At 44.5% G+C, this 25,583-nt stretch overlaps 1 protein-coding gene across 6 annotated transcripts in view; it reads right to left on the bottom strand.

Moving 5' to 3' along the window:
• The window catches only part of FGFR3 (fibroblast growth factor receptor 3), a 72,951-nt gene extending 47,725 nt beyond the window's left edge, over positions 1 to 25,226 (bottom strand). For all 6 annotated transcript variants that reach the window (XM_044295462.1, XM_044295467.1, XM_044295472.1 and 3 more), the window contains exons 1-2: positions 25,135 to 25,226; positions 22,282 to 22,533 (exon numbers count right to left, since the gene is read on the bottom strand). In XM_044295462.1, coding sequence (XP_044151397.1) covers positions 22,282 to 22,453 — 172 coding nt within the window. In that variant the 5' untranslated portion in view covers positions 22,454 to 22,533; positions 25,135 to 25,226. The remainder of the gene's footprint in view (positions 1 to 22,281; positions 22,534 to 25,134) is intronic.
• Between the last annotated feature and the right edge of the window lie 357 nt (positions 25,227 to 25,583).

The following is a 25,583-nucleotide window of genomic DNA, read 5'->3' as shown; positions in this document are numbered from 1 at the left end:
GGAATAGGAGGGAACGCGAATCCCAGAAGGAAATGAGACTCAGATTTCTACACGTTTTCATAAGCATTAATGTTTTTTACTTTTAAGAATTCGTCTAAACCCTTTTTGAAACTGTCCACTATTCCTGCTGTGACCACGTCCTGAGGAAGTCTATTCCACAGATTCACAGTTCTTACAGTAAAGAAGCTTTGACGCTTCTGGAGACTGAACTTTTTCTTCTTCAGTCGGAGGCAGTGCCCCCTTGACTTTTGAGGACATTTTACATGGAACAGCTTTTCGCCGTATTTTTTGTATGGCCCATTTATATACTTGTACAGGTTAGGCTACGTTCACATCACCGTTTAGCCTTTCCGTTCTCCTGCTCCGTTTAGGGGCAGGAGAACGGAAAGGACGGGTAAGCACATAACTGACACCAAACTGAGTTAAACGGAGCCTGAGGACCCCATAGACTATAACGGGGTCCGTTATGTTTCCGCTCAGAAGATGATTTTTAAGCGGAGACAAAAGTTGTGCATGCGGGACTTTTGTCTCCGCTTAAAAATCACCTTCTGAGCGGAAACATAACGGACCCCATTATAGTCTATGGGGTCCTCAGGCTCCGTTTGACTCAGTTTGGTGTCAGTTATGTGCTTATCCGTCCTTTCCGTTCTCCTGCTCCTAAACGGAGCAGGAGAACGGAAAGGCTAAACGGTGATGTGAACGTAGCCTTAATCATGTCCCCCCTTAGACGTCTCTTCTCAAGACTAAATAAATTCTATTTTAATCTTTCTTCATAACTAATGCCTCCAGGCCCCTTATCATTTTAGTCGCTCTCCTCTGTACTTTTTCCAGCTGCAGTGCGTCCTTTCTATGTACTGGTGCCCAGAACTGAACTGCGCATTCCAGATGAGGCCGCACCAGCGCTTTGTAAAGTGGTCTCATTATATTTATCCCGTAAAGATTGTTTCCTCCAAAAACAGCAGCAGTCAAATGGTTGAGTTATACTCAAGAGGTTATAAATTCAATTTAAGAGGGTTATCACTTCTGCCCCCCTGCCCCCCCCCCCTTCTGTACATGAGGACACACTGGTAATCAGCTGACCACAGCAGCTTTGGCAGAATAAAGCCCTGACGATCAGTGGTCACTACAGAAAAAAAATGTGGTATCACAAGGTGCCCATTCCAATGACCATGTATCTGGAGTCATCCAGAGTAAGACCCTGAGCAGGAAGGTTATGGGCAGGAAAACCACTTCGTAGGCCATTCGTGTTGAGCGAACTTGTGTTTTAAGTTCGGCGTCTAAAATTCGGGTTTGGGTTATCAAAGAATCACGTTATGGATTCCGCTACCACGGACCATAACGTAATTTAGAATCCATAACGCGATTCTTTGAAAACCCGAACCCGAACTTTAGACGCAGAACTTAAAACACAAGTTTGCTCAACACTAGAGGCCATCCATTCCAATAGAGCAATTGGAAAGAGGTTGTCCTGTAGCAAAACGTCTTCCACATCATTGCAAAATAGTTGGGTGATAACCCTTTTGGCTACTATGTACATAAGAGTACAGCACAGCGGCTTAGTGGTTAGCACTGGTGCCTTGCAGCGCTGGGGTCCTGGGTTCAAATCTGACAAAGGACAACATCTGCATGGAGTTTCTATGTTCTTCCCGTTTTTCTGTGGGTTACTTCCAGGTATCATAATACGGTTGAAATGTTGCATAGTACATAACATAAGGCCACAACATCACCATATTGAAAAAGTAAAAATAAATGAAAAAACAAAAACAGTAAATTGACAATATGTCCCCCTTTTTTGTTAGAGTGGAAAAATTCTTCAACCTGGGGACTCTACTAACACACCATAGTACAGCAACCACTATGACCTGGATACACAATACAAAAAAAACATCTATTAAGAACATAAATTGCTCCACTTATCAAGCTGCTAAACAATCAGAAGGACGTCCGAGTGATTTCATTTTACGAGAGAACCTGATATATGTTGTGTAGAGCAGGGCTTTGCAGGAGTGGATAGAAAAACAGATGTTACCATGAAAAGGCCTATAAATCTGTCTCTGTTCATAGCCGCTGAGCAGACTGTATGAAGCATAAATCCTGATTTGTATCTGTAGAGTGATTCCAGAAATGACCTAGTACTCAATCGGGTCTGCGGCCCCCTTATATTGTTTCAGAGACATGTCTACAGGCCCCTTACTTTGTATCAGAGACACAGCCACAGCTACAGCCCTCTTCCTTAAAGTGGTTTTCCGAGACTTTTTTTTATTTTATTTTTACTCTGGATAGGTCATCAGTACCTGATTAGTGGGGGTCTGACACCCGGGACACCCGCCAATCAGCTGTTTGAGAAGTCACCGGCACACACAGAAGCACTGCGGCCTTCTCTCTGCTCACCAAGCCCAGCGCCATACCTTGTATAGTGGCTGTGCGTGGTATTGCAACTCACTTCAGTTGGGCTGAGCTGCGCTTGGCCATGTGACCAATAAACGTGATGTCACATGGTCTTCTCAAAACAGCTAACAGACCCCCACAATCAGATACTGCTAACTTTTCAGAGGATAGGTCATCGGTTAAAAAAAATCTTGGAAAACCCCTTTAAGACTAACACAGAGATACGGCCAGGGGTGCACCTAGCCTTTCTGCTGCCTGAGGTGAAAAGTGAAACGGCGCCCCCTCATGCCAATTTCTTAACCTAACCCCTTTGCCACAATGAAAGTGCTCATTGCCCATGGCCCTTCCGCTGCTCCCAGCTGGTGCTGCCTGAGGTGATCGCCTCACCTGGCCTCTCTGGCGGCGCACCCCTGGATACGGCCATGCACCGGGGCATAACTAAAGGGTTGAAACAATTCTGAAGCCACTTATGACATAAGTCACATATATATGTTTAGATTACATTTTGTAAGCCCCCGCGGTAAATGTGACTACTACGGATACCTGTTGTAGGAGCCCGTGTTACGGTCAGCATAGCTTGCTATGGGTGCATATTGTTTCTCTGATTTTAAAGGGAATCTGTCAACAGTTTTGACCATGCTAAACCGCTGACAGCACCAGATAAAGGCTGAAGACAGCAGTACAAACATGCCTATTATGGAGCTTTTATTTTTAGAAGTAATGTGAATATGAAGTTGTATTCTGCCAGATTCTTCTCCTGCAACTGCCCAGGAGGTGGAGCTTCTTGGCGGAATGCTCTATGCATTGAGCTGCCTCATAGCCCCTCCCCTCTATTGTGAGCGACAGCAGTAGTAATCTCCTGGTTGGATGCTATAGCCAGAGCCAGAGCAGAGGGGATGGGCTGTGAAGTAGCTCCGTGCAGACTGTAATTCACAATTAAGCTCTGCCTCCTGGGCACTTGAGGAGCAAAATAAAATGTCATCTTCTCACTACTTCTGATGATAGATGCTCCACAAAAGGTATGTTTATACCACTCTTCTGGTCCCTACCTAGTGCTGTCAACAGTTTAGCATGGTCAAAACTGCTGACAGACACATGCAGAGTTTTTCTTTTTATCTCATGGACACCGATGCACTATATGGCGGTACACAGAATTCCTAAAGGCCTGATATTGGACATGTATAGGCTTCATATCCCACCATACAGCGTCAATATTCATGGCACTTTCATACAAAAAAATTGTAACTACAAAAGGTTAGATCTCTACAGGCAACATTCAAGATTTGCTGAGCTGTATGAAAACCCAAGCTATTCACTATCCATCTCATGTAAAACACCTGCAAGGAGAAAGAGAAAGAAAAAATGGTAATGCTTTTGTTTTTCAGGATTCAAAGTGTGGCGTACATTTACTTCTTCCAAACACTTTTTGAAAAAATTAAAAAGTTTTTGCTCACGTGACAACAGGAAATGGCCTTGTAACCTTTCTATCCCCCTCAATTCACAGCTATATAGAATCAAACCCCGGCCTCCATCTGAATGCTTGCACTTTTACTGTGCGCTACCTAATCTTTACTGGATGCAGGCAGCTGGCTGCAAATACCCCACAATAATAGGCTTAATCCCAAGTATCCTGGAAAAGCCTCGACATCTAAATAAAGAAGGAGTAAGAAAAGAACAGCCCTGTCACAGAAGAAAACGGCAGAATCTTAGATATCGGCCCGGGACAAAGGCTTACAACTCACACAATGAGCTAAATGATGCAGGGCGGCTAATTAAAAGCGGAAGTGCAGGCTCTACACAGTTAATGTCATGTAGGAGTTTGGAGTCCATTCAAAACCGGACCCCCGACTGGGCCCATATTCAGCAAGAATTAATTGTCATTCCAACTACGAGCGCCCTAGTTTCAAACTGAAAATTATTTCCTAATAGAACCCTCAAAAATATATCCAAAAAGGTCAACTTAGGCACTATGGTTAGAAAATACACTTTCTTAATTTTCTTTAAATGTGGTACAAAAATAAAAAAATAAAGACACACAGGAATAAAAGATGCCATGAATGTAGAACTCTCCCATGTCCCTACCCACCTTGGGCTAAATGGGGATGTCCAATGTGCTTACTATCAAAGCAAATTCGAAATGTAATATTTGGTGATACTATTCAAAAACCAGTTGGAGAGTATTGGGAGCCGAGGGAAAGATAAATGAAAGACAATTGGACCATGTAAACCAATAATCCAATATTTGGAACATACAATGAGATATTGGTATGACATATATGGAGGATCACGACAACAGGTAGTGCTCACTATCCAGATGTCTGACGATTCCATAATTGAACACAACAGGCAAGGAACTTGACAAAAAAATTGTATAAAGTCCCAAAAAGTTGTCTGATAGAAACTGGTTTAGGACTAGATGCACTTTGGGTATACTTGCTTTTGGCCAAAGGACTCCTTAGTGAACACCCTTTTAGATGAACCAAGAACTAGGAGGGATTTGATGTAGTGGGTCATGATGGTCTGTGGGTAATAATTCAAAGTGGGATGGTTATAAAAAAAAAAAAAAAAAAAAAAAAAAAAAAAAGAAGAAAGAAAGAAAGGGGGACAGACAGAATCTAAATAATTCAGACTTAGGATTCAAGGGATGGATTCCAAAATACAATGTTAAAGATGTAACCAAAATAGGTAATTTAAGAGCCACATTTTGAACAAAAGTTTGCATTTTTTAGGGGCCAAGACAACAATTTCCATTTTCTAAAATTGAGTATGCACTCATCAGAACATTTATCAAACAGTCACATCTATCTATCTACCTATCATTAAATTTCTAAAATTACTTGGTTTAGGAATTTGAATGTGATAGAAGATTTTCTTTTCAAAAATTAGACAAATTAAAGCCATAGATTTGCCTTAATTGCAATTTTCTCATCTAAGAAACTGTGTGCAAGAAAATACTGTCCATCACATGGAACATTGCAATGAAATAGAGAGAGAGAGAGATGATGAGAAATTACTTTCGGGTAGGTGTCAAAATATAGGTGATTTTCCTAAGGGGGAATTCCACACATAGCAAAAGACATGTGCCACGTTACAGGTCACATTTAACATTTCTCACACGATGTGGTTGCAATTTGTCTCAATTACAATAAATTACGGACAAGTGAGGTACTATTAAGTACACTAGCACATTAACTCTTTGACAGCTCATAATTTTCTTCTCATTAATTGCCAAGAAAAATTTAGTGCGTTACATTCTCAATTAAAAAAAAACAGGCTCCATCAAGAAATCAACATCTTCGCAGATGGCAGAAGAACGTTTAATACCATATTCATATTTTCTTTCTGATGGGTTCCTTGCCATCACCTTTTCTTCAGCTCCACATCAGATAGCATTTCTTACATCTCCACTACAGCTTACCACTCCCTCTGAGGAGTCAGTATCTACTGAGACTGGAAGAACTTGGAATGTCATAGCAAACAAGTTCTGAACACAAGAAGAGAAAGTCAAATGTACCTTATGTCTAAGGGTGGCCACAAACATTAGATAAAACATACACATTAGATAAAACATCAGCTGAATCCCTTGATTTTGTTGGGATAGGCCACCTAAAATCTGTCAATAGAAAGACTTAATAGAGTTTTGTCAAGCTCCACTAACAATATCATATATGTGGAGACAACTCAACCATCTCAAATGAAACTGGAATCATACAGGTTGGACTTTTGTCTGCCCCTTTGTTTCCTCCAGCCAACTGATCATTCATCCAATAACTATCAGGTCTATGGCCACCATAGCAAACGCAAATAGTACATGAGACTTTTCCATCATGTTGGAAATTGTATGACAAAGTTCTTACAAGACCATTAGAAATGCTGATCCCCACTTGTACAAAGCAGATTTTTGTGCCCTAATCATACTACTGGGCTGCATGATAGGCCATCAACCAGAGTTCCATGACATTTAGGCCTCCACAACTCAAGGCTTTCTCCTCTCATTGTCAAAGCAGCTACCACAAACCATCCAGTTATTCACAACTTCTCGAACATAGTACAGGATGCAATTCGCTGGCCTAATCGTCCTACATTAGATTTGTTTGCTTTCTTCCAAAAACAGTGAAATAACCATCTACAGGTTATATGACACAACCATAGGCAAAAGTGGTGCTGCTTCTTTAAGGCTTGGTTTCTTTAAAGCCCTTCATAAAAATTTTGTATTTTGTCGTCTGAACCTGCTGAGAAAGGCGGGTTTGGCCAACACTCTAATGTGTGTGAAGAGCTACCAACAGTGAAGTGAATATTTTTAACCAATCCTTTTGTTCTTAAAGGAGATAAGCCACCACCAGAAGTGTCTGGCACCAGCTTTATCCTCTGTCAAAGTAGCTACCACGAACCATCCTGTTATTCACAACTTCTCGAACATGGTAGAGGATGCAAAGAGCTGGCCCATTATGGAGAATCCGACTAACAATTGTGGTAGACATTTTAGAGGTCGCTTTGATCAAGGAGAAGATGGGTCCATATAAACCCAACATAAAGATCAAGACAATAAAAATCTAATAACTACAGTACTAACCACAATTTTTTGAGTGTAGTGGTTCCTTTAAAATGAAACAAGCAGCACAGAACATTTTTAAAAGGTCTGCTCCAGCCAAAACACCAAGTATAATACAAGCAACTTCCCCCATTCTTAACAGTATAATCTATTCCCAGGAAAGCGTTTGCTCTGCGCAATAAGGAGAGTAAATCAATTGTGAATGAATGAATGAAGAGCAGCATCTGGAGTGGGGATATCATTGATGGGATATGGGACTTCTGCTCCGAGCCTTTGGGTAATCCCAAGATTAAAGGCCACTGAATGCAGACACATCCAATATTTCCTGTGATGTAAGGAGCTTCGACATAAATGGATTTTGTACAGAGTACATTACAGATCTGAAGGGCTGCATTTCAAAGGATTAGCGAGTAGCTTGCCCACAGGAGAAATGTTCTTATTGCCACCATTTCCAAGGTTCTTTGCTTGTTTGGTCGTCTCTGTTTCCATGTCTCAATGATCATTATGCAAAACACTGCAATTATTGACTGCCAAGGGCTCATCTTACTTTACGAACCAGAGATAAGTCAATCTGCGACTCAATCTAGAGTTACCCAATGGCCCCAAATGTTATTAGACCAAAATATATGCCGTGCGCTACGTGGACTAATACTATTATGCTATGAAACTGGTATCTAACATGGTTGAGAGGAATGCTTACTGCACAAGAGTCCTAAATCATGTCAAGATACACCCCATTATTAAGCCTAACCTAAGAAGGCCCCCACAATGGCACAGAAGTGCCCGTTGTAGATAAATTTGCCCTTTTCAAAGTCAAGTTGTGGAATACTTGAAAAACACGGACCATGAATAGATACCATGAAAAACAGAACTGCCGGCAGATATGAGGATACATCACAGCATAGCTAGGCAGTTTTGACCTTCAGGAAAGCTGGGTGACAAACTCAGAGATGGAATGGTTGTCTCAGATTTCCCACAGATAAAAAGCCATTCAATTTCAGAAAGTGATCAATACCAGAGGCTATTTTTAGGTGGATTTTCCCTTTAAAACTGAACACATGCTGTAACTAGAAAACAGAGTTGTTAAAGGGGTTTTCAAAAAAGTAAATACTGAGGACCCATCTTCAAGATAGGTATCAGATCAGTGGGGGTTCGAACTCCCGGCATCCTCGCTGATCAAGCGCTGAGGCCTTTTCATAGTATACCAAGCACAGCGCCAGACACTGTGTAGTCGCTGTGCTTGGTACTGCAACCCCAACAACTTTAATGGTACTGAGGTGCACAAAACCATGTGACCGGAGGCCGAAAGGGTCACCCAATGCCACAGTCCCTGCAAAAAGCTGATCGTGGATGTGCTGGGAGTTGGATCCCCACCAATCAGATTGATAGGTCATCAATATTTAAAGGGAGTGTTTAATACTAAAGACCTAGCATCATGATGGCATCAGTATCTGATCGGTGGGGGTCCAACTCCCGGCACACCACCGATAACTTGTTTGAAGAGACCATGCCACTCTGTGAGTGCTGTGGCCTCCACTTTCAACGGTCACGTGGCCTAGGCAAAGCTCTGTCCCATTCAAGTGAATGGGGCCAAGCAGAAATACTAAGCACAACCACTATCCAATGGACTGCACTGTGCTTGGTAAGAGGGAGGCAGCCTCTACAAATTGCTGATCGGTGGGAGCTCCGGGAGTCGGACCCCCCTCCTGAGGATAGTTCATTAGTCTTAATCCCTTAGAAGCCCCTTAGAGGGAAATTATTTCTAAATTCTATCTTCTTTACATGTGCTGCACAGCTCAATGCAAGCTTTTGCTCCCAGTTATAAGTCATTTTTAAGGCTTAGAGCAGGCATCCTCAAACTGCGGCCCTCCAGCTGTTGCAAAACTACAACTCCCAGCATGCCCGAACAGCCTACAGGTATCTGCCTACAGCAGGGCATTGTGGGAGTTGTAGTTTTACAACAGCTGGAGGGCCAGAGTTTGGGGATGCCTGGCTTAGAGGCTTAAGGTGTACTGGCCCTTTAAGGTTTTTAGTTATAGGAACACAGTAGAACCTGTACCCCTGTGAAACAGAATCCGGAGGGGAGCTGCGGAACAGCACAGGCTTTCATCATCTAATGACTATAAATCAAGGCTAACATTTTCACTTTCATGAACTGAAAGCCAATCGTGCACGACAAAGGGAACATTTCATTAAATGGAAATCAATTAACTTTGCGGCACAGATCACTTGGCAGAGTCTGGGACTGCGGTATCGATATACGATTTACAGATCAACCGACTGGGGAAACTGAACCCAAAAAAAATAAAATAAAATAAAAGAAGAGGATTTCAGTCTATACCGATCAGCATGACCTTCTTATTTGATGAATACAATTCCAGAATGTCAGTGAAGACTGACACTCAGTAGTGAGAGAGGGGGGGGGGGATTTAGCCTCTTATCAATGCAGATTTATATATATTGAAATACTATATGACATCTAAGTACGTTCTAGCGTTTTGACCCTGTAGATCAGGGTGGGTTTGACGGCACAATCTGTTAGAGATTTTACAATTTATTTTTAGCAATGGAATGTGAAGGAAAATTTTGTTTTTACGTCAATTATGTTCCAATTACCTTGTCCTGGAGTGAAAGGTGTCAAAGATCAATTAAGAGGCGGTGTCGGCATGGAGCGTCAGCCTCTATGTATAGACGGCTTCATTGTTTGGTGGGTGGGTGGGAGTTTGCCCCAGTTCTGAGGTAACAAAATGTAACGTGACCACTCACAAGAGACAGGGCTATCTCTGTTTAAAGGGGTTGTGCAGGGGAAGGAGTTGTCAAAACCCCTTTTATGCGCTGGCATTTTTTTTTTATTCCGCCTGTTGCCATAGCGATGACATCCACAGCGAGTCTTCTACTAATGACTGTCTGTACATTTACATTGCCTTATCTTTCAGTGTGAACAAAAAGACACTTAGCTGCCCCGGCAACTTCAGCGGGATTATCAGGGCCAGAAGTGTCACTTGAGCTCGTATCATCTGGAGATACATAGGGTCCCTGCCTGCTCTTCAAGTCTAGACTTTCACACGGACGCATGATCCTTCCGACTTTCACCCAGTATACTTCAGGAACCCAGATAATAAGGCAACAAGTAATCTTCAAGATAACCGGCTAGGAGCCAAGACTAGAAGTTGCTTTGGAAGCACAGATACCTAATCAATACATTAAAGCGGTAGCGTGGTTTAGAAAGGCCTTTTTAAATACCCCATTAGGGCACTTTGGCCCATCTGTGACCTCCATTTATTAGCCAGAGCATCACTTGCTCTGGAGGACCCAACATGTCCATGTAGTAGGCTACTTTCACACTAGCGTTTTTTGCTGGATCCGGCAGAGATCAGCAAAAACGCTTCCGTTACTGATAATACAACCGTCTGCATCCGTTATGAACGGATCCGGTTGTATTATCTGTAACATAGCCAAGACGGATCTGTCATGAACTCCATTGAAAGTCAATGGGGGACGGATCAGTTTTCTATGGTGTCAGAAAAAACTGATTCATCCCCATTGACTTGCATTGAGGGTCATGCCGGATCCGTCTTGCTCCTCATCCCAGGACGAAAAGGAAACTGCAGCAGCTGCTCTCTGGTATTAGAATGGAACAGAATGCATTCTGGTGCACTTCGTTCTGTTCAGTTACGTTTTGTCCCCCATTGACAACGAATGGGGACAAAACAGAAGCGCTTTTTTCCCGGTATTGAGACCCTATGATGGATCTTAATAGCGGAAAATTTTAACACTAGCTTTTTGTTAGAGGTTCCTCTAAAAATAAGATGATCTCTGGGCATCTCTCCACAGTGATCAACTGTAATCTGTGCTTGCTTTCCCCTGCAGTGCCTCCGCAGGACAAATTAAACATTACACACTACTTAATAAAATCAGTGGGCTGTCCATGTAAGGTTATTATATGGACAGCCCACTGATTTTAATAGGTAGTGTGTACTGCTTTATTTGTCCTGCGGAGGCACTGCAGGGCGAAGCAAGCACAGATTACAGTTGATCACTGTGGAGAGATGCCCAGAGATCATCTTATTTTTAGAGGAACTTCTAACAAAAAGGGGACAACCACCTTAATATAACCATGGTAACATTCTAAATGACACACATATTTATGGAGGCCAAAACACTAAAAAAAAAAAAAAGTCTTCCCTGGACTAGGTTCACATCTGCGGTGGAGGTTTTGGCAAAAATAAAAATACTGCTACATACTGGTGTTTACACCGGACAATTGACAGACCCCATTATGGTGAATGGAATCCGTCGGGCTCTGGCAGTGTCCAGCCGAATCGGGTGGTTGAGGTATTCTGTACCTATGCCGAAACAGAATACCAGAATCCTAGAGCAGATGTGCACTTTGCCTTATGTAGACATTGGAGCACAAAAACCAAATATACAAACATAAAACAATTTCATAAGGTAAAAAAAAAAAATTTAAAAAAACCCCACACAATGTAAATTCATACTAAAGTGGTGTTAAGTGGCGCTATGCACTACTAAACACTGTTTCTCTCATGCTAATATGAGTAGAATATAACATATTAGTATGACTATTACCTAAAAAAGTAAGTCGTTTACCGCCATTTCTAGAAGGTTCATAAGGTGCACTAGAAAACTACGTGCCCCCCCTTCATGTGAACCACATATCTCTGACTGACAGAAGAATGGGAAAGATATCAACCAAGTCCCACGATTCAACGGGGTCACAGATAACTGCACAAGATTTTCCATGCATTTTACCGGAGAAGAAAGGTCTTTTAAAGACAATTATCTTCTTAGAAGCAATTACTGGCTCAAACAGAAGATAACGCTCAAGGACATATCACAACAAAACGGGTAAAAAAAAAAAAAGCCAAAAGTTTGTAATTCTTTTTAAAATGTGCCCGTGAGAAATTTTCACTAGGTATTTCACAAGACGCTTACTCAAGGCTTCTTACCTCAGGGATAAATATCTTACTAGCATTTTTCCCATAAGCTAGAAAAAACATAACTTGGATATCTAGAGAGAACGAGAGACATAAGTAGCTGCAAAACATATCTGGTGCCGAACATCTCCAGGAAACAAAGGTTCAAAAAAGTTGAATGACAACCGGGCCAAGTAGTGGTGAACATAAAAATAAGATGGTTCGATGTCAAAGCTCAAACTAAGCTCCTCACTATAGAGATTGTATCCAGGATTGAAGGGTTTCGTGGTTGATCCCTCCTCCATGACTCTTGGGTCCTTTCTCCACTCCATTGAGTACCAAGAATTCATTTGCAGAGGGAGCCCTGCTGAGACCCAGTAGGAAAGGGGACTGGATCAAGCAAGGTTGAGCTCCGTCTTTCCAAAGACGTCACATCAGCCACATGTTCTACCTCTGTGGTGTGTATATCTAAGTGGCTTCCTTGTTTTCACCAATGGAATACAGTTGGGCTTCCTCCATACGCACAATATGGAGGAAGTTTGGCGGCCTCAGAAAATCTAATGCAGCCCAATCTCAGATCCAAAATAGAGATCCAGTTCTGAGCCTGGGCACAGATTTTTATATTGTCCTGTAACCCTTAGGCAATCTGCTCTCATTGCTTTGTTTGGGGCAGAGGTGGTCTCAACAATTGGCCAGAACATCCACATGGACTGAAAGTAGGGCGTATGGGCGTCCTCATCTACCAGGACATCAAGCATTCAGTTTGCCATTGCCAGGAGGGCTCAACAGGGCGTTGAAACCGCCCTATGGGGGTAATCAGTCATTTCCCATCCCCTGACTGGCAATTTAGAGCCCAATTCCTCTTCCATTTATGTGATGAAATGATAAAAATTGTCGTGGTAGCAATACCCCCCCCTCCTTGAGGTAGTGTTCATGAAGCCAGAACGGTTTTCCCATAAAGTGCTGTTGCTTCCCATAAAAATTAGTCACAGCATAGAGAAGTGGACAGAGGAGCTCTTCTTACCCAGGAGTCAGTGTTTACTGGAATGAATAGAACTTTACCAGGCAATAAACACTGACACTGACTGTCACTGACAAATCACACAGGGCTGCACTGGGTACTAAGCCGAGGGCACTCACCTCACACCATGACTAAACTCTCCAGCACACTGTCAGAGAAGCACACATTTACTACTGGCACAAACTACCTGCATATTACGCCCTGGTGATTTACGATGCATCGGAACATGCGGGATCCAACATGTAATATGTTAATTTGCAGGTTTTTGTTTGGGTGAGTGTGTGTGGGGGGTTATTTAACTGCTGTAGGAACACCAAATAGGTGCAGAGAGGTCCACATGAAGAATCTGGTTAAAAACTTTGACATGGAAAAAATTAATTATGTTGGTGGAAAAAAATGTATTATAAATATGTTGGTGGTTGCCTTTCCCCTAATTGTAGCCTGAAATATAGTGCAATCTCCATTCACTTTTAGCCCGTCTGATATTCACTTTACAAGCTGCTCCGAGCTTCAAAATTGAATAAATGCGAATATGTCCCTCACAGTAATACATGATGGATCTGTCTGTCCAGGATGCTGCTGCCTTCCCCCAGATTCAGCATCACCAGAAGTCAGGTAAAAGGACTTAGGCCTCTTTCACATAGGCGTGTGTGCCCCGTGGTCGTGCTGCGGCCCGCAATGCACGAGCACAGTCCGTGGGGCAACCGCAGCGGATCGCGGACCCATTCACTTGAATGGGTCCGTGATCCTGCCGTTCCGCAAAAAGATAGGACATGTTCTATCTTTTTGTAGAACGGAAGTACGGGACGAAACCCCACGGAAGCACACCGTAGTGCTTCCGTAGGGTTCCGTTCCGCACCATTTTGCATCTCCGGATTTGCAGAACCATTGGAAGTGAATGGGTCCGCATCTGTGATGCGAAATGCCCACGGAACGGCACCCGTGTATTGCGGATCCGCAATTGAGGTCCGCAATACGGCAACGGGGCGCGCATGCCCGTGTGAAAGAGGCCTTACACTCACACTGCAGAAGCAAAGCGCTGGCCGGCAGTTAAAGGGATTTTCCAGGATTGGTATGCTTTTTTTTTTTTAACACGTATGCTCATGTAGTTTGCTTACTTCGTGTACATCTTTCTCAATGCTTCTCAAACAGCAGGTGGCGCTATACAGATACATTTTATTGAATAACTCAGTGGCTATGCTAAATTTTTTATTACATGCAATTACAAAAGTATTCAGATCCAGGGGCTGGTTTGAATTTTTTTTTCGTAGGACAACCCCTTTAACTCCCCAGAATGACAATTAAATTTTTTTTTTAAAAAGGCGCCATACAGTGCACAATAAATATAGCATTGACCTGTCCCAGAACTGGTTTGATTAATTATTTGAATGACTGGTTTTTACTGCCATTCATGTCCAGTTATATGAATATCAATGCAAATTGGCACAGAGGTCCGCGATGCCCCCCTCTCTCTATTTATTCCACCCTGAATAGAGTGACCGTCATATCAAGGCTGCAGAAAGAGTGCTCTGACCTTGCTAATCATCTCCGTCCTAGCCAATGAGCGGATTACACATTCAAATACCCTCCTGCAACTTCGATTCATTCATAAAAAAGAGGAAAGAGGGAAGAAAAAAAAAAAAGGGGGGGGGGGAATAGTCCCCTCCATGAGGCCCCCAGTGTTTTTGGCTTGGACTCCTTTCAATACTAACCCCACCATCTGCCTTGGTCTTCCTAGGAGCAGAACACTTCCCTGCGGGGATGTGAAAGTGGACACGGCTTCTATATAGCCTAATGGGCATCGTTCATATTAGCAAACAGGCACATAGCTCCAGAATGCCTGCCCTTCAATGCCTGTTTTATGCAGCCCGCTGCTAGCACAAAGCAGTGGCTGTTACCTCGCCCGCCGCCCCGTGTGGAGCATTAGCTCACTAGGGGAAAAAAAGAAAAAAATAAAATCCTTCCAAGCCGCTTTTATGGAAAATAAGCGCTCAGGCTGTTAACGTAAAAATCTAGAGGACAACAAGCGCCACTAATGAGCTAATAACACATGGACCATTTCACTAAGAGAGCTTTCCTTTCATGGCGTACAACCTACATGGGGGGAGAAGTCGCCTTTGTGTGGGGTAGCAAAGTTCTCCTCGGTACCTACGAGACCAGCGTCTCCTTCCTGGCACAGGACGCCGTTCATCTCCACATAAAAAAAAAAAACGGTCCGTGTGGTTAACCCTCGCGCTACGTGTGTGGTCTCCTAGCCTGTTGTCACCAAATGGTGAAAAGGTTCCTCTAAAATGTCTGTTGTGGTCGGAGGAGAAACCAAATTTCTGAGATAAGTGGCGCCAGAGGTCTCCAAATCCACCCCCCTTACCCACTAGAAAAAATATATATAAAATCGTCCATGCGGGGTTGGTCCAACTTATCAACTATCCATAAGATGGGTGATAAGCGTCTTATATGCCCCCAGTATCTCATAGGTGGGGGTCTCGGTGGGACCTGCACCTATCCTTAGAACGGAGCCCGCACCGTGCGCACCGGCTATTTTTTTAAAGTCCTACTGAAATGACTGCGCAAGCGAGGCCGCCACTTCATTTACTTCTATGGGGCTTTATGGAAATTGCCGACTATTTTCGGCAGCCCCATAGAAATGAATGGAGGGGCTGCCCTGCAGGCGCGGTGCACCCTCCTGCACTTTGCGACCCTGGTTCTAAACATAGGTGCTGGTCCCTAGCGATATGCCCCCAATGTCCAAGAGGGAACAATCCCTTTAAGGGGCCTATTTTACTAGGGGTCCATTATTGTCAGAGCCTGGGCCCACCAGAGGATCCTCTGGTACTCTGGTGGGCCAGTCTGACCCTTTGCACGTCCCCGTTCCATTCAGTTTTAGTGGAACTGATGGAGATCGTGGTTGTACAGTGCTCGGCTGTCTTTATCAGTCCTGTAGACTTTGTTGCCCATAGCAACCAACTGGCGCAGGTTTCATTTCTTACAGTGAGCTTGAAAAGTGAAAGCTGTGCTGTGATTGGTTGCTATGGGCAACAAAGACAGTTTTCATGAATCAGTTTTGCGTTTCGGTTTCGCCCGGGGGTTTCTATTTAAAGCGAAATGCATTGACTTGGCCGGCTACACAGGCCGCTGATCGGGGGCCAAACATTGCCACGTGTAAACGTCATATGGACACAAAAATGCCCGCTCGGCAGTATATCGCTGAGGGGTGTTCACAGAGTACAATATCTTTGGCGGCCGTTCATTCAGGCAATTATCCGCTTGTGTAAAAGGTCCTTAAATACGCCTGCTAAATTGTCCATCAGCACTCCGCCCGTGTAAATGGACCTTCATTTTTTTGTCAGAAATAGTCCGCTTTTCAGACTAGTAGGCGTCAATAAAGAAGGGGGGAAATTACCTTTAAAATGACTTAGTTGCCCTCAGCAACCAATCAGATTCCTCCTTTCATTTTCCAAAGGAGCTCTGAAAAATGAAAGGTGGAATCTGATTGGTTGCTATGGGCAACTAAGCCAGTTTTCCTTTATACCATTTTTGAAAAATCTCCCCCAAATGTTAATAGCCGCCCTGTATGCCAGTGACATCACTAATGTATAGGGGGGTGCAAAGTGGCTTCAAATGTCTGTGGCCAGCTTTAGTGCCCCCTTGTACGCCAGTGAAATCACTCATGTATAAAAGCGGGGAGGGAAGTGACTTCAAATGTATATGTTTAGCTTCAGCACCGCCTTATACGTTAGTGACATCACTAACATACAAGGGGCGGGGCAAAAGGACTTCAGATACATACAGTATGTCCAGCTTTACTGCTGCCTTGCATGTTGGTGACATCACCAATCCCCATTGACTAGATAGCGCACAATCAGGGACAGTCCCGCCAAATTCGGGACAGCAACTATGCGGGTCTGACTTTTGCAAGCCCATCCTGTGAAACAGACTTTAAAAGAAACCGGTTTTCTGCAAATTTTGGGCTTTGCCCATTTCTGCTGACAGGAAATGAACCGGTATGGACCAATGAGACGCGGCCTTATAGCCTGGTACAAAATTATGGAGGCGCGCAAAAAAAAGATAATGGACGTCGTGAGGGATACAAAAGGAAAATCTCGCCAAGCCGATTTACCCCATATCTGCTCCCGCCCGCTACCACAATTCTATAAGAATAAAAATGGCCGACTATATGGAGGCTTTAAATTTCACAGTAAAATCTCATCTTGTTCATCCGATCTTTCAGCATCTGATCTATAAAAACAGCGTGCACGCTCCAGCACCTGTGACGGGACAGATGTGACCGCAATCTGCGCGGCTCCCGGCTCTGCTACATCACGTAGCAACACCAATTTCTTACAGGAGAGGGAAAAATAATCTCAACCCAATCCATCTCGCTGGAATTTAGCAGCACTTAAATCACAATTTCTACTGTAGAGCTCAGCGGTGGGTTAACCCATCACGACCCGTCTACAGAGTGTGGGAAAGAGAAGGGGATGCCACGTGTTACATGTACACACGGATGTCACGTCTCCCGGGGTCACTGAATGCTCCTATGTCTATAGATTGTTCCGGGCTGGATGTAAAGCCTATATATTTATCATGGAGGGCAGCAACCAATCAGAATGACGCTCTCATTCTTTTTCCAATGGAAAATTAAAGCAGAAATCTGTTTTGTATTCTGCTTGCTGTCAGTGAATGACACCATTCTTAAAGGCAGCCTGTTAAACCAGGCACATTGTAGAAAAAGCTCAGCCGAACGTGATGATACCTTTCACATAGTGATCTGTCGCTTAATTCTGGAGAGAAATAACCTTTTAATCATATGCAAATGAGTAGTTAAGTGCACCGAGGGCGGGCCAAAGCGTCTCTGTGCACCCTTGCTTCTCCTGCTCCCTCTACTTGATTGATGACTATGCAGGGACCTGGCAGTGCCGATCATAGAGAGGGATCGTCTGGCTGAGGAAATGGGAAGAGCAAAGGTGCACAGAGTGGCTTGGACCCGCCCTCAGTGCACTTAACTACTCATTTGCATATAGATTAAAGCAACTTATCACTAAGTGAAAGGTATCACTGTGTTCAGCTGAGCTAGCCCTAAAACGTGCCTGGTTTGACAGACTCCCTTTAAGAATGCTCTCATTCAATGACAGCAAGCAGAATACTTGCAAGGGATAAATCAAAACAGGTGAGCTATTCCTACAAGACACTGTACCTGGCTCATCAGTGACCTGTTCCCCTTGTCCTTTAAAGCACACTATAATGCAATTCCAAAAAGTTTCCATTCACTGAACTAAGCAGATCTCTTGAAATGGCGAGACTAAGGTTTAATCTACCATTTAGCATATTTATGTTTTGATTACATAGCCCTCAACGAGAAGTCCAAACCCCGCAGATGTTGCAAAACTACAACTCTCAGCGTGTCACGTCAGGGCATGCTAGGGGTTGTAGTATCGCAGCAGCTGAAGAATCATAGCTTGGAGACCTGCAACGGACTAGAAAGTGCCGTCAGTCACAGATGACTTCTTCTTGCTCAGGCTATCGGACTACAACTCCCATCTGTACACGAACAAGCATGCTGGGAGTTGCTGTCCAACCCTGTTCAGTAAAAGAAAGCACAATCCATTGAGAAGAGCGCCCGCCGGAGGTTGTTGTGACAGCTACAGGAAGATTTTCTGTGGACTTTCTGAAGGGTAATTGAACTAAAAGCTTAAAATACAAGGATACAAAGAAGTCGTAAAAATGGAGGTGGGGGGGGGGGGGGGGAATCTTCCACGGTAAGTGTTCGTCTCGCTAGACAGTAATTACTCTCTTCTCATGTTGATTCTGGCAGGATTACTTTCTCTCGCAGACAATGAAGCCAGGTTATTTCATTGCATCGCTGCCTTTCATTCCCTTCACACAATGTATTAAAGGTGGGATGCAGTGGTCTCATCAGATAGCGAGATGTAGCGGTGCTGGGTGCAGCAGAGCGGAGGAATTTACATGTAAATATTATTGGTCTGGATAATCACCCATGCAAAATGTATGGCAGTGCAGATAGTGTATGTCTCTTTAACAGGCTAGTTTTGGACAGATGCAGCAGAGCTATTTACCCTGCTATAGCTTTGCAGATATTTTGAAGCGCATGTCTCTTTAACAGATGCAGCAGAGCGATGTTGGTCATGTACACTACATATCATGCAGATTTTTCAAGTGTATATCTCTTTAACAGGCTAGATTTGAGCAAAAGAAGCAGAGCTGAACAAGGCAGATGCAGCAGAGCTATGTTGGTTGTTTACCCTACCATATCATTGAAGCTATTTGAAGTGTATGTTTGTATGCTAATATTGGGCAGATGCAGCAGAGCTGTGTTGGTCATTTACTGAATTACAGAAAACAGCTGTGCAACATGCTGACACATTATCAACCCCATCTGTGGTTTGGATGACACTACTACTACTGGAATGCAGCCAATGAATGAGGCCTCCTGCAGACGACCGTGTCCGCAAAATACGGATACCTTCCGCATTTTTCTCACTCCCATCAATAGAAGAGACTATTCGTGTCTGCAATACAGAGAAGAATAGGACATGTTCTATAATTTGCAAAACGGACATATGGATGCAGACAGCACATAGACGACACCGCGTGCATCCATTTTCTTTTGCGGATCCGTGGAAATGAATGGGTCCGTGTGCAAGCCCCAAAAAATGTGGATCAGACACGGATGCAATATACAGTTCCTTCATGTACAGCAATGCTCCCCAATCTGCAGCTCTCCAGCTGTTGCAAAACTACAACTCTCATCCTGTCCTGACTGTCTGTGGATATTAGGGCAGGATGGGAGTAGTAGTTTTGCAACAGCTGGAGCTCACGGTTGCACAGAATGGAGGCCATCATTAAGCACACGTTACAACCAACCTGAGGGTCTGGGACACACATCAGACCTCCTAGAAATGGCACATGCAACTACGATGACATATCAATGAAGACAATGATAAGACTAATCGGCTTTGAAGGGGCCACACGTGGCCCCTGAGCTGCTTAGCCCATCAGCATTCCACAGCTCATCTACATCCAGCTTTCCAAAGAAAGCAAAGCAACAAGTAGATTCAATCCCATCATCAGACGTGTCAATGAGACAATAGTAATGCATATCATCTACATACAAAGCAGCAACACATTGCAAACTCATCATCGCTACACAGCAAGGACCACACAAGAACCAGGGCCACGCACTAAATCATAACCAGAGAAACTCATCATGACATAGAACACTCGTCTGACATCTGTACGTGGCTCAGCTCACAATATAAATCAACACAAGCAGGCTGCAGCAGTATACAGACATATCATGCAAATGTAGGTGTGCTGAGTTTGTCACTCGGCACAAGCATTGTGATATCAACTGTTATGTGCGATTTTACATAGGACTGCACGTAACTGTACTGCATTATTCATCAAGAGAGGGATCACCATGCGGCGTTGTTCTCTACACAATCTCACAGCAAAATGATAAGACAAATGTAGGCTCTGCTATATCTGCATATAACTTGTAAGATAATAGCGCTTGGCTCTGCTACATTTAGACATATCTCGCTCCATTTTATAACCTGTCAAGTCAGTAGTGACAAACTCAGCACTGTTACATCTATCGACTATCTAACTGTATATTTATAACATGTCTGAACTATGACCTAGAAGTGAAAAACTTACCTCTGCTACATCTTTTTATATCTAGCTATAAACGCATATTTAGAAGCTAATTTGTAAGACAGTAGTGACAAACTAAGCTCTGCTACATCTTCATATATCTAGCTATGAATGTATATTTATAACCTATCTAGCCCGTAGGACAGTAGTGACAAACTCTGCTCTGCTACATTCATATGTATCTGGCTATATAGTTATAACCTGTCTTTCCTACAGTAGTGTCAAACGCTGCTGCTACTACATACATCCAAACGTAGCAGTGCTGAGTTTTGGACTACTGTCTTACACGTTAGACAAGTTACAAACTTATAGCTAGCTATATGCAGATGTAGCAGTGCTGAGATTATTGCTACTGTCTTATAGGATGGACAAGTTATACATCTATTGCAAGATACATATAAATGTAGCAGAGCTGAGTATGTCACTTCTGTCTTATAGGATGGACAAGTTATAAATCTATTGCTAGATATAGCTAAATGTAGCAGCGCCGAGTTTGTCAATACTGCCTTATAGGATAGACCAGGGATGCTCAACCTGCGGCCCTCCAGCTGTTGTAAAACTACAACTGCGCACAATGCCCTGCTGTAGGCTGTTCGGGCATGCTGGGAGTTGTAGTTTTGCAACAGCTGGAGGGCCGCAGGTTGAGCATGCCTGGGATAGACAATTTACACAACTATTGCTAGACGTAGCTCTCTGTAGCAGAGCTGAGTTTGCCATTACTGCCTTAAAGGATACACAAATGACACATCTATTGCTAGATATAGCTAAATGAAGCAGAGCTGAGTTTGCCAGTACTGCCTTATAGGATAGACAGGTTATACGTATATGGCTAGCTATATCTAAATGTAGCAGGCTGAGTTTGCCATTACTGCCTTAATGGATACACAAATGACCCATCTATTGCTAGCTATAGCAGAGCTGAGTTTGCCAGTACTACCTTGTAGGATAGACAGGTTATACATATATGGCTAGCTATATCTAAAATGTAGCAAAGCTGAGTTTGTCATTGCTGCCTTACAGGATAGATGGGTTACCCCTTTACAGTTATGGCTAGATATAGCTAAATGTAGGAGAGTCGAGTTTGTCACTACTATCTTCTTAGCATACACAGATCAAAATATTTAGCTAGATATATCTAATTGTAGCAGAGCTGAGTTTGTCACTAACGTCTTATAGGCTATGTAGGTTATAAATATATACAGTTATAGCTATATATGTCTAAATGTAGCAGAGCTGAAATTGTCACTACAATGTATTGCTAGGCACAGTAAAATACAGCAGAACTATATATGTACAACCTGTCGTAGTGACAAACTCGGCTTCGCTACATCTTCCTATAGGTATAACCTGTTGATCCTACAATGCAGGGTACAAGGTGCCGCCATCGGCTCACTTATAACCCCGCTTCTACAATAACTGGCCGATTACCCCCGCCATAATACAATCAGGGTCTCCCTTTGATGTGCAATGACCTCGGACAAGCTGTGCATTGTACAGCACTGTACACACATTAGGGCCCCTCAATAAACATCCAGCCCTGCGGCAGCAGAAGGGTTAATCTGCAAGTCAGCTAGCCCAGTGATTAATTAAGGTCCTCAAACAATGTCCCCCCTGCTGACCTCCTATGGTGCAAGCCCAGGACAGCATGCAAATTCTGGGGCTGAGCACCGTCCTGGGCCAGGAAACCCTGGGTGGACCCGCACCCTTACCTGCTGGTTTTATCTCCGGCTTGTCCTCTTCTGATTGTGCAACTGGAAGCCTGGCAGCTGGCACCCCGCTCACCGTCACCAGGGAAAAGCAGAGGGTGCACCACACGGTGATCATTCCCACTAGTATCCCTTTGCACGGGGATAGCCTGCAGCCCCCTCCAGCCTCAGGCATCCTCCGGTTGCATACTTTGCTCCGCTGGTCTCAGCACTGTAAATCCGGGCGCCGGTCTCCTTGACCAAGGTGGCAACGACCTAGAGAAAGCAGAAGGAGAAGAGTCAGCCTGGTACCTAGAGGGCAACAAGAAACCTTCACACCTCACTGTGGTCAACCTATAGGATGGTGTGCCCCCATCTCTGCCATGACTAATGACTGGGAGAGGTCAAGAGATGGACTGGTTATCCTTTAAACGGCACAGGGTGGGCAGAAGACTTGAGGGGCGTCGCATTACTCCTTGTTTTGTATCTATTTTGTAAATATTGCACATTGATACATTGTAACCACGGGAACAATAAGAATGTATCCATTCAGTGACAAGGAGATACCCAATGGGTCCTTCTCCTTAGGTGCCCACAGACATTGGCACCCTGGTAGTACCAGAAGCTGATACAAGCATGGGTGGGGGCAATGGCCCTGTGGCTCTATGGCTGTCACATAACTACAACTCCTAGCATGCCTTAACAGCCAAAGGTTGTGAGTTGTAATTTAGCACCAGCATTAGGCAGGAATCACACCTGCAGTTTTTATTTTATATTTTTTTTAAGAAAATGCAGATCCCTCAGTGTTTCCTTGACATGTTTGATTTTGGACCCACTCCTGTGTTTCCTGCCTAAGGGCTCATGCACACAAGCGTATTTTTTCTTCCGTTTTTTTACAGGTCCATATGCGGAGCCATTCATTTCAATGGGGCTTAAAAAAAAACCAGAAATGACTGTGTCCGTATATCCATTCTGCAGAAAAAAATAATAGAACACGTCCTATTCTTGTCCGTTTTGCGCGGAACGCAAAATACATACAGATGAGTGCATGAGCCCTAAGGCTCCCTGCACACAGGGGTGGATATTCACTCAGATTTCTTCCCATTTCCGCACCAAAACCTGCAGAGTTTGGCACGGTTTTTGCTGCAGATATCACCCTTTGCATTGCAACGGACATGCTGCGGATTTCAAAATCTATGTAGGTCAGTGTCTGCACGTAAAAAAATCCGCAAACTGTACGTAAGATTTGTCAAATCTCGCTCACTTTGCTGGTACGGTGTTACATTGCGATAAAAAAAAAACGCACATAAACCGCAACGTGTGCAGGTATCTTTAGGGAGAATTCACACGTAGCAGATTTGTTGCATACGTTTCTCCAACTGTCCAATTTATTCGACCGGCGCTTGTCGCCATCCACGCGCGTGCTGCCAAAACGACCCCATACCAGAGGCACGGAACTGATTTTTAGAGGCAGAAATTTTTGCAACAAATCTGCCATATGTGAATATACCCCAAAGGCCTGATGCACAGAACTGTAGTTTTCCTGCGCATGCGATCCCCCTTCATTTCCATGCGATCCCCGGTATTTTTGAGGATCCGTGTGGCTGTTCCGCAGATTACAGGACACGTCCTGTTCTGGTCCGTATTGCAGATGAGGATAGTCCTTTCTATTGATGGGAGTGAGAGACGTGCAGAATACACGTGGAAGGTGTCTGTACTCTGCGGACCGAAATATGGACCTGGCTGTGTGCATGAAGCCTAAGAGCCACGACTATGGGGCGATATCAGGAGACTACAGCAGCACATCCAGGCGGACATGTGGCAGGCTGCAGTCCCTGAGCTTCTGATAGACTATGCTGGCAGAGGAGTCCTCAGTGTACACAGCTAGTCCAGGCTGCAAAACTTCCAGGGACTACTACCTGTCCACATACTTGTGCATCAGTCTTGTCACTGACACATTTCTACTTGCAACCTGTACCAGTGCACTGCACCCCCCAAGGTGCACATCAAACAATTGCACTGCACCCCCAAGATACATGCCTCACCAGTGCACTGCACCCCCAAGATGCACGTCAAACGAGTGCACTGCACCCCCAAGATCCCTGCCTATCAAGTGCACTGTACCCCCAAGATCCATGCCACACCAGTGCACTGCACCCCCAAGATCCATAACCAACAAGTGCACTGTATCCCCAAGATCCATGCCACACCAGTGCACTGCACCCCCAAGATCCATGCCACACCAGTGCACTGCACCCCCAAGATCCATGCCACACCAGTGCACTGCACCCCCAAGATCCATGCCACACCAGTGCACTGCGCCCCCAAGATCCATGCCACACCAGTGCACTGCGCCCCCCCAAGATCCATGCCACACCAGTGCACTGCGCCCCCCAAGATCCATGCCACACCAGTGCACTGCGCCCCCAAGATCCATGCCTCACCATTGCACTGCACCCCCAAGATCCATGCCTCACCAGTGCACTGCACCCCCAAGATCCATGCCTCACCAGTGCACTGCACCCCCAAGATCCATGCATCACCAGTGCACTGCACCCCCAAGATCCATGCATCACCAGTGCACTGCACCCCCGAGATCCATGCCTCACCAGTGCACTGCACCCCCGAGATCCATGCCTCACCAGTGCACTGCACCCCCAAGATCCATGCCTCGCCAGTGCACTGCACCCCTCATCCCTGTGGCTACACTCTATCTGCACATTCAGATTGAAATCTGCTATCAACTTCATCGCAACCTGAAATCTCCGGATCTGGAAGCTTATAGAGCCTGCACCGTCCAGCAGAGGGGTCCTCGGGGTCACAGTCCAGCAGGGGGGATCAGGCTCCATGCAGTGTCCGGTGGGATCCAGCACCTACCTGCTGCTCTTATAGCTCCAGAGCCCGGGGGAGCACAGCTCCGGGTGCCCAGCTCCTCTCCTCCCGCTCTACACGAACAGAGTGCCGGCCACTCAGCTTCTCCTCCCCCCTGACAGCAGCTCCAATGTGTTGGGCGTGGTTACACCGCATAACCACTCCTCTATGCAAATATTCAACACGCCCCCTCTCGGTTCTACTATCAAACACGCCCCCTTTGGGCGGTGACGTCACCGCATCCCTCAGAACGTGTGTGTACTCCTGAGGGATGGAGACGGGGAGTTAACCCCTTTGTTGCCTGCGGCTTGTGAATGAGCCGGTGGAATAAAATACTAGAAATAATTTTGTGTGAAAAAACAAAAGTCATGGAAATCCTTGAAAATGTCTGAACTGCTGCTGAGAACATGCTGAGAGGTGACAACAGGGGTGCAGATCATTTATTGCGACTAGGC

This window comes from Bufo gargarizans, chromosome 1 (assembly GCF_014858855.1).
Source record: "Bufo gargarizans isolate SCDJY-AF-19 chromosome 1, ASM1485885v1, whole genome shotgun sequence".
NCBI lineage: Eukaryota > Metazoa > Chordata > Amphibia > Anura > Bufonidae > Bufo > Bufo gargarizans.
This window is presented reverse-complemented; position numbering and strand designations above follow the sequence as displayed.